This window comes from Eptesicus fuscus, chromosome 4 (genome assembly GCF_027574615.1).
Source record: "Eptesicus fuscus isolate TK198812 chromosome 4, DD_ASM_mEF_20220401, whole genome shotgun sequence".
Taxonomy (NCBI): domain Eukaryota; kingdom Metazoa; phylum Chordata; class Mammalia; order Chiroptera; family Vespertilionidae; genus Eptesicus; species Eptesicus fuscus.
Window position 1 is genome coordinate 22,082,045 of NC_072476.1, and position 12,012 is coordinate 22,094,056.

At 43.8% G+C, this 12,012-nt stretch overlaps 1 protein-coding gene and 1 long non-coding RNA gene across 3 annotated transcripts in view; one reads left to right on the plus strand and one right to left on the minus strand.

Annotated features, from left to right (window-relative positions):
- The window catches only part of MRTFB (myocardin related transcription factor B), a 200,172-nt gene that overhangs the window by 170,939 nt on the left and 17,221 nt on the right, over positions 1–12,012 (plus strand). For both annotated transcript variants that reach the window (XM_054714745.1, XM_028145499.2), the window contains 3 exons: positions 1,302–1,549; positions 8,891–9,023; positions 10,151–11,194. In XM_054714745.1, the coding sequence (XP_054570720.1) occupies positions 1,302–1,549; positions 8,891–9,023; positions 10,151–11,194 (1,425 nt within the window). The remainder of the gene's footprint in view (positions 1–1,301; positions 1,550–8,890; positions 9,024–10,150; positions 11,195–12,012) is intronic.
- The window catches only part of LOC114231558 (uncharacterized), a 74,307-nt gene that overhangs the window by 4,282 nt on the left and 58,013 nt on the right, over positions 1–12,012 (minus strand). The window lies entirely within an intron of this gene.

Sequence of the window (12,012 nt, forward strand, 5' to 3'; positions counted from 1 at the left end):
TTTTTTTCAAACAAAATTATAATATGAATACTGAAAAGTAGAAAGTGATCTGATAACTTATAAATGGAGGAGAAAGAAAACACAGGAGTCATCTGAATCTTAATCATAAGATGGGGTCTCACACACCATTTTCAAAATAAAAATGTATTTTTGAAAAAAATTTTAAACACATATTTACATTGCTCAGTATTTTTGTGTTTACTTTCCATAGAAATGCATAGCCTTTATTCCACTTGATTCTCATTACAAGCATTTTTCTGTTTTTGCATATTCTCCATTGATTTTTTTAAAATATATTTTTATTGATTTCAGAAAGGAAGGGTGAGAGAGAGAGAGAAACTTCAATGATGAGAGAAAATCATTGATTGGCTGCCTCCTGATGACCCCCACTGGGGAATGAGCCCACAACCCAGGCATGTGCCCTGACTGGGAATCAGACCGTGACCTCCTGGTTCAATCACTGAGCCATGCTGGCCAGGCTCCATTGTTTTTTAATGACTATAAAATATTACATAGTTATAGTGAAATTAGAGGCCCGGTACACGAAATTCGTGCACTTGGGTGGGGGGGTCCCTTAGCTCAGCCTGTGCCCTCTCACAGTCCAGGAGCCCTCAAGGGTTGTCTGACTGACGGCTTAGGCCCACTCCCTACAGGAAGCAGGACTAAGCCATCAGTTGGACATCCTTAGTGCTGCTGCAGAGGCAGGAAAGGCTCCCACCACCGCCGCTATGCTCACCAGCCGTGAGCACAGCTTCTGACTGAGCAGCGCTCCCCCTGTGGGAGTGCACTGACCACCAGGGGGCAACTCCTGCGTTGAGCGTCTGCCCCCGGTGGTCAGTGTGCATCATAGCGACCAGTCGTTCCGCTGTTCAGTCCATTTGCATATTAGCCTTTCATTATATAGGATATACCTAATCTTTTTTCTGTTGTATACTTAATGTACAACGTGTTTTTCACTGGGAGATAATATATGGAAGCACTTGGCAATGTGTCTACACAGAAGGACTTAGAGTGACTGTTGTTGAATGTGCATGGATGATGCTAAGCTGAGCATCTTGCCCGTAGTCTGAGGGAACAAGATAGCAGGAGAAATGAGTTCTTAGGAGCAACATTTCTTGATCAAGAGAATATGCAAATGTTTTCCTGGCTCTCTAAACGTATCTGGTATATTGCTTTCCACAGTGGCTCTACCAGTTCTGAAGCTGAGTTGCTTTTTCATTCCAAATCCTGAGGCACAGTAAAATAGATTGCATGTGGTGGCATCTCTTAAAATGTTCTTACTCCCTTTTTCTCACAAATAGCAAAGCCACCCCAAGAATTCAAATGACAAGCACCGTAGCAAAAAATGCAAAGACCCCAAACCACGGGTAAAGAAGTTGAAGTACCACCAGTACATTCCCCCAGACCAGAAAGGTGAGAAGAGCGAGCCGCAGCTGGACTCCAACTACGCCCGCCTGCTCCAGCAGCAGCAGCTGTTCCTGCAACTACAGATCCTGAGCCAACAGCAGCAGCACTACAACTACCAGACCATCCTGCCCGCGCCACTCAAGTATGGGTTGGGGGCAGGGCTGGCTTCTAACGTGGATTTTATGTGGTTTTTATGAGATCCATTAGTTGCTGAAGGTTGGATGTTGTGATTTATTTGTGCTTAATGACCGTTTTCATTTTATTACCATCAAAGCTTCTCATACAGTGTCTAAAGTCAGTACATTGAGAATTGCCTGCAATGCCACTCGGTTTTGTCCTCCTAAGTCGGTTCTGAATTTTTAAGTTAGAAGTGACTTTTCACAATTACTCATTCAAGAAAGATTTGCCTAGTGGTAAATGCTATGAGAAAAGCATAAGAGCTGGTAAAACAGTTTAAAAAAACAACAAAAAAAACAGGACCATAAAACTTGGAGTGGTCAAAGAAAGTTTTATGAAAAAGGCAGGATGTGTATGTGGGAAAGGGCCTGAAATGGGAAGGGCCCTCTGAGCAAAGGGGGAACGATGTGAGTGGAGGTACAGAGTGCAGTGCCTGTTTATTGAATGGTGAGAAAAATGGCCTGTTAAATAACGAATATGATTTGTTTTTAAAGAAAGTGGAGGACAGAATTGAGTAGGCCCAATGTCTGCAGGAACCTGAAATCGGGCCGACTCTAATCTTGATGTGGTAGTTGTTTCAGAGGCTGCACTGACATGGTAAAATCAACATGCAGGAAAGAATCATTTGACGCCAGTACTGAGGGGGAGTCTGGAAATAGGAAAACCAGTTGGAAATTGTGCAGTAAAGTAGATCCCAGAAGATGAAACAGCAATGATAATGGAAAAGAAGGAACAGGATAGATGTCCCAAAAGACAGTGAATGAAAAGTCTTTGTGACCAACAACCATGGAGAAGAAACATGTTTCCACAGTTTGAGCCCAATTGGGAGCGAGAGAGGGAGTGAGTTCTGGCAGTTTCTGCGATTGAATCCACAGCAAGACATCCATGGCTTATTTTAATTATGTAATAAAAGAAATTTCCAGTTATGCATCCTCAAATGCTTTTTCTGGGAAAGAGGTAAAAATGCAAAGCCCCCATCCTTCACTTTGTTCACTTTTTAGGAGGAAGGGATATTTATATTCAACTTGGAAAAGAAACTCTAGAAAAAGATCAAATCTCATACAAGGAAAAATTATTCTCTGGTTCAAGCCCCTCGACTTGTAATCACATGATCTGGAGACACTGGACTTGTGTTCTACAGGAGGCTAAGCATTCCTCCCCGGGGAGTGGAAAACAAGACCCACTAAGCAGCTTCTCTGTAAGAAAGACCTCCGCATATGCTAATGATTATCATTTCACTGTTTTCTTGCAAGAACCAAATATGTCAAGAAAGGTTAGACTAGTTAGTCATTCAGACTTGACTGTGAAGCACTGAAATTTACAACATCAGGGCACGGAGATGAAGGAGGGAAGAATCTTGTAGCGTGCTATTATTTTAAGAGCAAGCAAGCCTGAGACAGCTGTTGACATTGGCAGGGGACCAGGAAGGCCAAGAGCTGAAAGAGAATCAGAAACTAACGGCGCCACTTGGCTGCTCTGTCCACGTCGGAGGTATCCCCACTGCCTCCGCCCTCCTTGGGCTCCATGATAGTAACAGCAACGATGGCTCACGTGTGTGTGCTCCTGACAATGCCCCAGGCAGTGTGCTCAGCACTTCACATCATCGTCATCCACATGGTTACTCTACGAGGACCGATATTATTGATTCCATTCCCAGGCGAGGAAACTGGTCAACTGAAACCCCATAAAAGGATTTTTTGTGTTGTCTGTCTATGAAATAGTCTTTCCTGTAATGAAAGGTATTGGCTGCATGAGACTGGCTTTATAGATGAGAAGAATACATCTGAGGAGTGGGCTTCTGAACTCTACAGTTCTTTGTTTTCCCAAGGCTTCCAGTCCCCCATCCTCCGCAAACATTCCCACCACTGACGTGACCAAGCCAAGCCGTCCAAGGAAAACTTCACACAGGAAGACCCAGGGACCAGGAGGAGGCAAGACCATGGTTCTTCAGTACTATTTCACCACACAAAGACTGAACACCAGTTCTGTTTAGCTTCCAGGTCCTAGAAATGGAGCTGGCTTTAACACATTTTTTATCAAAACTCCATTATGAGAAACTAAATGTGGAAGTCCTGCAGTGCCTGCAGTAGTGGGATTTTCTTGATAATGCAGCCTTTGGTCCCATGGAAGGAGCAAGAGCCTGAATGCACAGGGCTGTAATCCCACACACTGGCTGAAGGTTCCTAGAAGGTCATGCCATCTCTCTCAACTTCAGGTTTCTCATCCACACAATGATTACATTCATCTCCCCTTACCCCCCACTTTTTTCCTCTTGATTTGGGGAAAAAATAGGTTAATTTATTTCCGTTACTTTAGAGGTTGAATTAAACACTGAACTGTTCATCATAGTAACCAGGAGTATTGTAGAATCTCAACCAAAAAGAGCATGAATAGAATAATTCACTGAAATAATGTATTTTCGAGATGATCTCATTCACGAGGGACCAAAATTTGGTTGAGGGGAAGCTTATGTTTTTATTTAATAAAGCACATACATAGATACAATACATAGACAAGCATGCAGCATAGCCATGGTATTAAAATTTCATAGGGAGAGCAATTAAGGAAAAAGTGTCTAAAAAAGGCTCCTTACAGGGACAATATTGAATACTAGAGGCCCGGTGCATGAAATCGTGCATGGGTGCAGTCCCTAGGCCTGGCCGGCAATTGAAGTGTGAGTGTCTGGCGTGGAAGGGTAGGTCCCAGCTGACCTCTGGGCCCTGGGCAGCACCGGGGCCCTGGGACCCCATGCGCCCCCTCCACCTGAGTCACTGCGCCCAAGTCCCCACACGAGATGGAGTGAGCGCGGCCGGATGCCGCAGGCCGGGGCACAGCGTGGGCCTCTGTGCCACCCAGCAGCACCACCTGGAAGCCGGGCGGGCAGCACGCTCTCTCCCGACCGGCTTTGCAGATCGGCTCCTGTGCGAACCCACGGGGAGCCTGACCGGCCCCTGTGGTCCCGGCAGCTGTGGCCTGGCTTACCTGGAAGATGCTGCACGAGTGCCGGGTGGACTCCTCACAGGCACCCGGCACCTGAGCACAGGGGCTTCCCCAGTGCGCAAGCCCTGGCGCCCTGGGGGAGGGTAGCAGGGGGAGTGAGAGCGAGCTCAGTGGACACCCCACATTCTCACCGCACATCCATCCCCATCACACCTGCCCCCAGGTAGCCAGTGAGAGGTTGCAGCACGTCACCGACGCCCACAGTGTTCCACACCGCCCCCTGGTGGTCAGCACAAGTCATAGCGAGCAGTCGAACTCCCAGTCAAGGGGACAATTTGCATATTAGGCTTTTATTATATAGGATAAGGTTGAGAAACTCTGACTTAAATAAAATGTTTTCATAATTCAAAAATAAGATTTAAAAGTTGAATTTTTAGAAAGAAGAATAACAGAATATATTTGTCATTTCATCCAAACTTCAAGAAACTTCATTTCAAATATTTCAAGTATTTAACTTTAACAAAACATAAAGCAGGTTAAAAAGACTCAAGTGAATGTAAAGAGTGAGTTAGCTGTTGACAAGGCCAGAACTGGCTTCAAACACAGGCTTCCTAAATCTTAGTTGAGAAAGGTCATCCAACTGTGGACCCCAACCCATTCTCGTCATCATCTCAGAGCCCACTTTCAGAATGTGGAATTCAGAGTCTCACTGGTGTCAGTACCACGGCTTATATGATGGTAAAGCCTTGGCCCCAGTGGAGTTGACTGCATGGGATCAGCCACCAGAGAAGGAAATGCCATTGTTTGCATTTCAATGCCAGGAGTAGCACAGTAAAACGAAGTCATTGGGGGGCCTCAGTTTGGTGCAGACAGGCTTTTAGGGAAATTGGTACAAAAGCACCTAACTTTGGAACTTGACAACTGACTAACCAACCTTTTTTAATAAACTTTTAAAATGAAGTATATCTTACATACAGAAAGTCCATAAATTATAAGTGAAAATTGATGCCAAAGTAAGCATGCCCATATTACCACCTACATCAAGAAGTGGAACATGCCCTGGCCAGTTTGGCTCAGTGGATAGAGCATCGATTTGTGGACTGAAGGGTCCTGGGTTTGATTCCGGTCAAGGGCACATGCCCAGGTTGTGGGCTCGATCCCCAGTAGGGGGCATGCAAGAAGCAGCAGATCAGTGATTCTCACTCATCATTGATGTTTCTATCTCTCTCTCTCCCTCTCCCTTCCTCTCTGAAATCAGTAAGAATATATTTTTAAAAAAAGAAATGACATTGTACAAACTATTTAATTTAAAAAAAAAAAAAGAAGTGGAACATTATCATTAGCCCTAGCCAAGTAGCTTGGTTGGTTGGAGCATTGTCCCGATATGCCAAGGTTGTGGGTTTGTTCCTCAGTCCAGACACATACAATAATCAACGAATAAATGCATAGATAGGTAGAACAGCAGATCAGTGTTTCTCCTTTGCCCTCTCTCTCTCTAAAATTAAATTAAAATTTTTTAAAAAGAAAGGCAACATTATCAGTCCCTCTCTCGGTGACTATCCTGACTTCTATCCTGTAGACTAGTTTTGCCTGCTTTTGAACATTATATAAATGCAAACCTAAAGTACACATGTGTGTCTGGCTTCTTTTCTCAACATTATGTTTGTGAGATGCATCTTCACTGGTGCAAATAGCAGTTCATTTTTATTGCTGACTAGTATGCTGTAATTTATCTATCCATCATACTCTTGATGGACAGTTGGGTTGCTTCCAATTGAGGCTGATAATGAAAAATGACATAATAAATATCCTAGCCTGCATCTTATGGCTGACAAATGTATGTCTTTGTCAGGTGTCTGTCAGGAATGGAATTGGCGGGTCAGAGGATAGGCATGGGTTTTTAAGTAGATACTGTGAAATAGTTCTCCAGAGTGGTTGTCCCAAGGCACAGTTCTGGCAGTTGTGTATGGGAGAGTCCTGACTGTTCCAAGTAGTTGGTATTGGCAGTGTTGGTCTAGCAGCAGTCCTTCTGGATGTGCAGTGTTGTTCTGTTGTGCATTTCATTTGCATTTTCCTCCTACCTGTTGAGGTTAAGGTCTTGTTCACATGTTTATTGACCATTTGGGTATACCTTCTTGTGATATGCTTACCAGGATTTTCCCATTGGGTTTTCTGTCGTTTTCTTACTTATATGCAAGACTCTTAGTATATGGTAGATATGAGGCCTTTGTCAGAAAAAAAATGTATTACAAATATTTCTTCAATGGCTTTGGCTTGTCTTTTCACCCTCTTTACTTAGTGCTTTTTGTGTCCTGTTTAAGAAATATTTTCTATCCAAAGGCCATGAAGATATTATCCTAGTTTTTTTCTAAAAGCTCTATTGTTTTCAAAATTCACATTTAGGGATTTTGTTTGTTTTTATTAATCCTTGCCTAAGGATATTTTTCCATTGAATTTTTTTAGAGAGGGTGGAAGGGGGAGTGGGAGAGAGAAACATTGATGTAAAAGAGACACATCGATATGTTGCCTTTGCACACCCCAGGCCAGGGCTGAAGATCGAGCCTGTAACCGAGGTACATGCCCTTGACCAGAATCAAACCCAGAATCCTTCAGTCCACAGGCCGACGCTCTTTCCACTGAGCCAAACTGACTAGGGCCACATTTAGGTTTTTGAAGATGATATGAGGGTAGGGGTCCATCAGGAGCAGTATTTTTTCCTGTATGAATATCCAGTGTGGCCAGTACCGTTTAATAGAACTGCAGTGGGTGTCACCTTTGTGATAACTCAAGGGCCGATGTATGTGGGGGTCTGTTTCTGCACTTTCTGATCTTGATGTGTCTGTGGTTTTGTCCTTGCACCAGCACCATACCATGTGAGTAAACTGACTTTGTAATAACTGTCGGTGTCTGGTGGTATGGCTCTCCCAGCTTTGCTTTTCTTCTTTAGAGCTGCCATGGCCATTCTTTGTGTGCATTTCCATATAAAGGTTAGAATCACTTTCTAAATCTCTACAAAGCAAGCAAAACCTGCAGGAATTTTTATTGGGACCTGATTTGATTGACATCTTTACCATATTGACTCCTCCAATTCATGACCATGGTATTTTTCTCCTCCTCACATAATAGTCAAATTTTTAGCAGAAGCAATGTCAAATCCAGAAGTTATCTATATATATAAAAGGCTAAGTGACTGACCATGCGACTGACCGACCAGCCGGTACATATGACACACACTGGCTATTTAAAAATAAATGTTGACTTGCGCATGCACGATACATATAAAGCTCTCACTGGCACCTATCATACGCATGTGTTTTGATCTGTCATTGTCAATCATGAATTTGGTTGTTTTTGCTGACATTCTGAAGCTGAAAGAAAGCAGCGTCGTCAACAGAATATGTCTGAAGACCAACTATTGGCACAACGTACCTCTGAAGCCTAAAGAAGCCAGCGTCATCGACAAAATGTATCTGAAGACCAGCTATTGGTATAATGTACCTCTGAAGCTGAACAAAAGTGATTCCATCAATTCAACGGATGATGCCGAAAAGGAAAATTTTTCCATTGAATTTCTTAATAATATTACTCCTTTGGGAATGCCATGTCATAAATTAAAATTAAAAGTAGGTGCAATCATCATGCTACTGAGAAATCTTAATAGTAATTGGGGTCTTTGTAATGGTACTAGATTTATTATCACAAGATTGCGACCTAACATAAGTATTAATAGGATCTGCGGAAGGAGAGGTTGTCCTGATTCCAAGAATTGATTTGTCCCCGTCTGATACTGGCCTCCCATTTAAATTAAGTCAAAGACAGTTTCCCGTGATGCCAGCATTTGCAATGACTATTAATAAATCACAAGGACAAACTCTAGACAGAGTAGCAATATTCCTAACTGAACCCATTTACGGACATAGTCAGTTATATGTTGCTTTCTCTCGAGTTTGAAGAGCGCGTGATGTTAAATTTTTAAATACTTCATCACAAGGGAAATTAGTCAAGCACTCTGAAAGTGTTTTTACTCTTAATGTGGTATACAGGGAGATATTAGAATAAGTCTAATCAATTTATCAGTCATTGTTTTTATCAATGTTTTTATATCATGTTTTTGTTGTTTTTATATCATGTTTTTGTTTTTATATCATGTCTTTGTTATATCATGTTGTTATTTATTAATCAATTTATATATTCTTTTCATATACATCTTACTAATTTTCTTTCATCTCTGACACTTCTATTATAGAGAAAGGGCAAATAGCAATATTAAAATATTTCTTCTAATTAATTTCCTTTCACTGTGCACGAATCTGTGCACCAGGCCACCAGTTTTATTATACACTCTAATTTTCTTTTTCTTTTGAAGGCCACTCAATGACAAAAATAACAACAGTGGCAATTCAGCTTTGAACAATACCACACCTAACACACCAAGACAGAACGCATCTGCTCCTGTGAGGAAGCCAGGACCTCTGCCTCCCAGCTTGGATGACTTAAAGGTGATAATTCCAAGTAGAGTCTATTCACCCATTGTACCACAGAAGTGTAAATGACTTGCCAGATTTTTCTAGCAGGTAGTTTTCAGTATACACTGAGTGGCCAGATTATTATGATCTCTGAAAGCATAATAATCTGGCCACTCGGTGTATATCCTATATAATAAAAGGCTAATATGCAAATTGTCCCCTCAACCAGAAGTTCGACCAGCAGGCAGGCCAGCCAACCGCCCACGTCCCCTCCCCCTGGCCAGGCTGGCCGGACCCCACCCATGCACGAATTCATGCACCGGGCCTCTAATACATACACACACACACACACACTCTCTCGCACACTCTGAGTGGCCAGATTATTAGGCGTTCAGAGATCATAATAATCTGGCCACTCGGTGTACATTCAACTTTACCAACAATATGATAACCCTTATAGAGGTACTTTCCTTTCACATCCATTAAGTTTATTTTCCAATGTTATTACAATAACCAGTAATAACTCTCATTTATTGAGCATATGCTATGTGTCAGCACCATACCTGTTCTGACTCTAGAGGCAGATTTTTTCCTTCCCTGCTCATTGATAAGTTTGGGAGAAGCAGGGAAACGTAACAGTTAAGATCATTAGAACTTAAGAACATTCTTAACAGTTAAGAATGTTAAGATCATTAAGAACTGTTACAGGGAAACGTAACAGTTAAGATCTCCAGGGCAGCCTTTCTGGGTTTCTACCCCAGCTCAGCCTTCTGTTATCTGTGGTAGCTTGGACTAGTGACTCAACCTCTCTTTCCTTGATCTCCTCATCTTTAAAATGGAAACAATAATACCAACACCTCATGTGAAGATTAATTGAAAGAATAAACCACTTCCAACAGTGTCTGGCACATAGTAATTACTCAATAAATGTAGCTGTTATCATTTCTGGTAGTAAATCATTTCTTTGACACAACAGAGGAATTGCCCTCTAAAAACCCTTGTTTATTATCACTGGCCTTCCGAATTCTTCAGGGCTGTATGTGAAATGGCCCCACTTTCAGCTGTGCAATAATATGGAGTTGTCCTGGCCACAGAAGTGTCCTATAGACTTGTCAGAAAGCTATACCAGACAAAGAGAGCTGATGTGTTTGTTTTTCTAGGTATCAGAACTGAAAACAGAACTGAAGCTAAGGGGTCTTCCAGTATCGGGCACCAAACCAAACCTTATCGAACGCCTGAAACCCTACCAGGAGATGAACAGCAACGGCGCTGCTGCTGACGGCATCGTGGCAGTGTCGACATCTGCCGCCGTCACCAGTAGCCCCGAAGTCACCATGGCGGTGCCAGTCACCACCCTGCATAACTGTGTGCCGAGCTCGGGCTCCCCTCTCAAGGCCGAACTGCCCCCTGCTGGAACCAGCAACGTGATCCACGTGGAGAATGTTAATTCGCCTCTGCCAATCTCACCGTCTCCCTCCGAACAGTCCAGTCTCAGCACCGAGGATACAAACATGGCCGACACTTTCACTGAGATTATGACCATGATGTCTCCATCCCAGTTCTTGTGTTCATCTCCTTTGAGAGTGACCAGTAACGAAGACAGCCTGAGTCCCACCAGCAGCACTCTGTCCACTCTGGAACTGGACGCAGCTGAGAAGGATCGCAAGCTTCAGGAGAAGGAGAAGCAGATCGAAGAGCTAAAGAGGAAACTGGAACAAGAGCAAAAGCTCGTGGAAGTTCTGAAAATGCAACTGGAGGTTGAAAAACGAGGGCAGCAGCAGCAGCGGCGGCCACTGGACCCCCAGCCCAGCGCCCCTGCTCATTCTGTCAGCCAGTCAGAGCAGAAACAGGGCAGTGCGGGCTCCTCCGTCAAAGATGAGACCTCACTCACTGACTGCTCCAGCCCCAGGCAGCCTGTCCCGGGAGCCAGCCATTCTGTGGGGCAGCCTGTCTCTGCAGGTGGCCAGACCCTTGTCGCCAAAAAGGCTGTAGTGATCAAGCAAGAGGTCCCTGTGGCCCAGGCAGAGCAGCCAAGCGTGGTCCCACAGTTCTACGTGAGTTCCCAGGGACCGCCGCCGCCTGCTGTTGTCGCTCAGCCGCAGGCTTTGCTGACCACGCAGACTGCTCAGCTGCTGCTCCCAGTGTCCATCCAGGGCTCCAGTGTCACCTCCGTGCAGCTCCCCGTGGGCAGCCTCCAACTCCAGGTGTGAAGTTCGTCTTCTAACTCCTTGCCTCGCGGCCCACATGGAATGGACACGCAGCTTTTTCATAGATGCATCCAAATCAGGCTTCACAGAAGCAGGAAACTGGTGGTGGGGTGTGGTGGGGGAGACAGTCAAAAATTTGAACATCAGCACTTTTTAGGTAGTAAAAAATGGGGGCACTTTTCTATTTCTGTTACCTTTTACCTCTAATGAACACATTATCATACATGTTGTTTTTACATACCTATGACATTATCGTGATAATAACTACTGTTACTGAGTACTTTTTATGCACAAGGCACAGCCTCAAGTATTTTAAATAGCTTACTTCATTTACTCCTCCCTTCCCCCAGAAAATCCAAGTGATAAACCCCATTTCTAGATAAGGAAACTGAGGCCCTTGAGTTTGGCAAGTTGCCTGAGGACAGAACTAGTGTTTAAACCTCAGCCTTTTGACTCTTATGTCCACTCTGATATTCTGCCTCCCACATGACCCTGAAAGGCACCACTGATGTGAAGGTGCCTGCACTAAGGAAAAGGCCACCACCAGAGTTCGTGAGGGTGTTACTGAGGACATGGAGCGTTACTGGTATAATTTCCTTTTATGCCCACGTAACCTGTGCGTTGGCCTTACGTTGTTGTTATGTAACGTGATTCCAATGGGTTTTAACAAACTGTGGGCCACATGCAGTGCTCCTCAGCCTTAACCACCCAGGTGTCCTGAGCAGAGGTGACCCACAGACCCTTGGCATTTGCGAAAATCCTAATTCCCATTTCACCTTTAGAGTCTGTGAAATGGAAAATTCTCTTTAATGTAG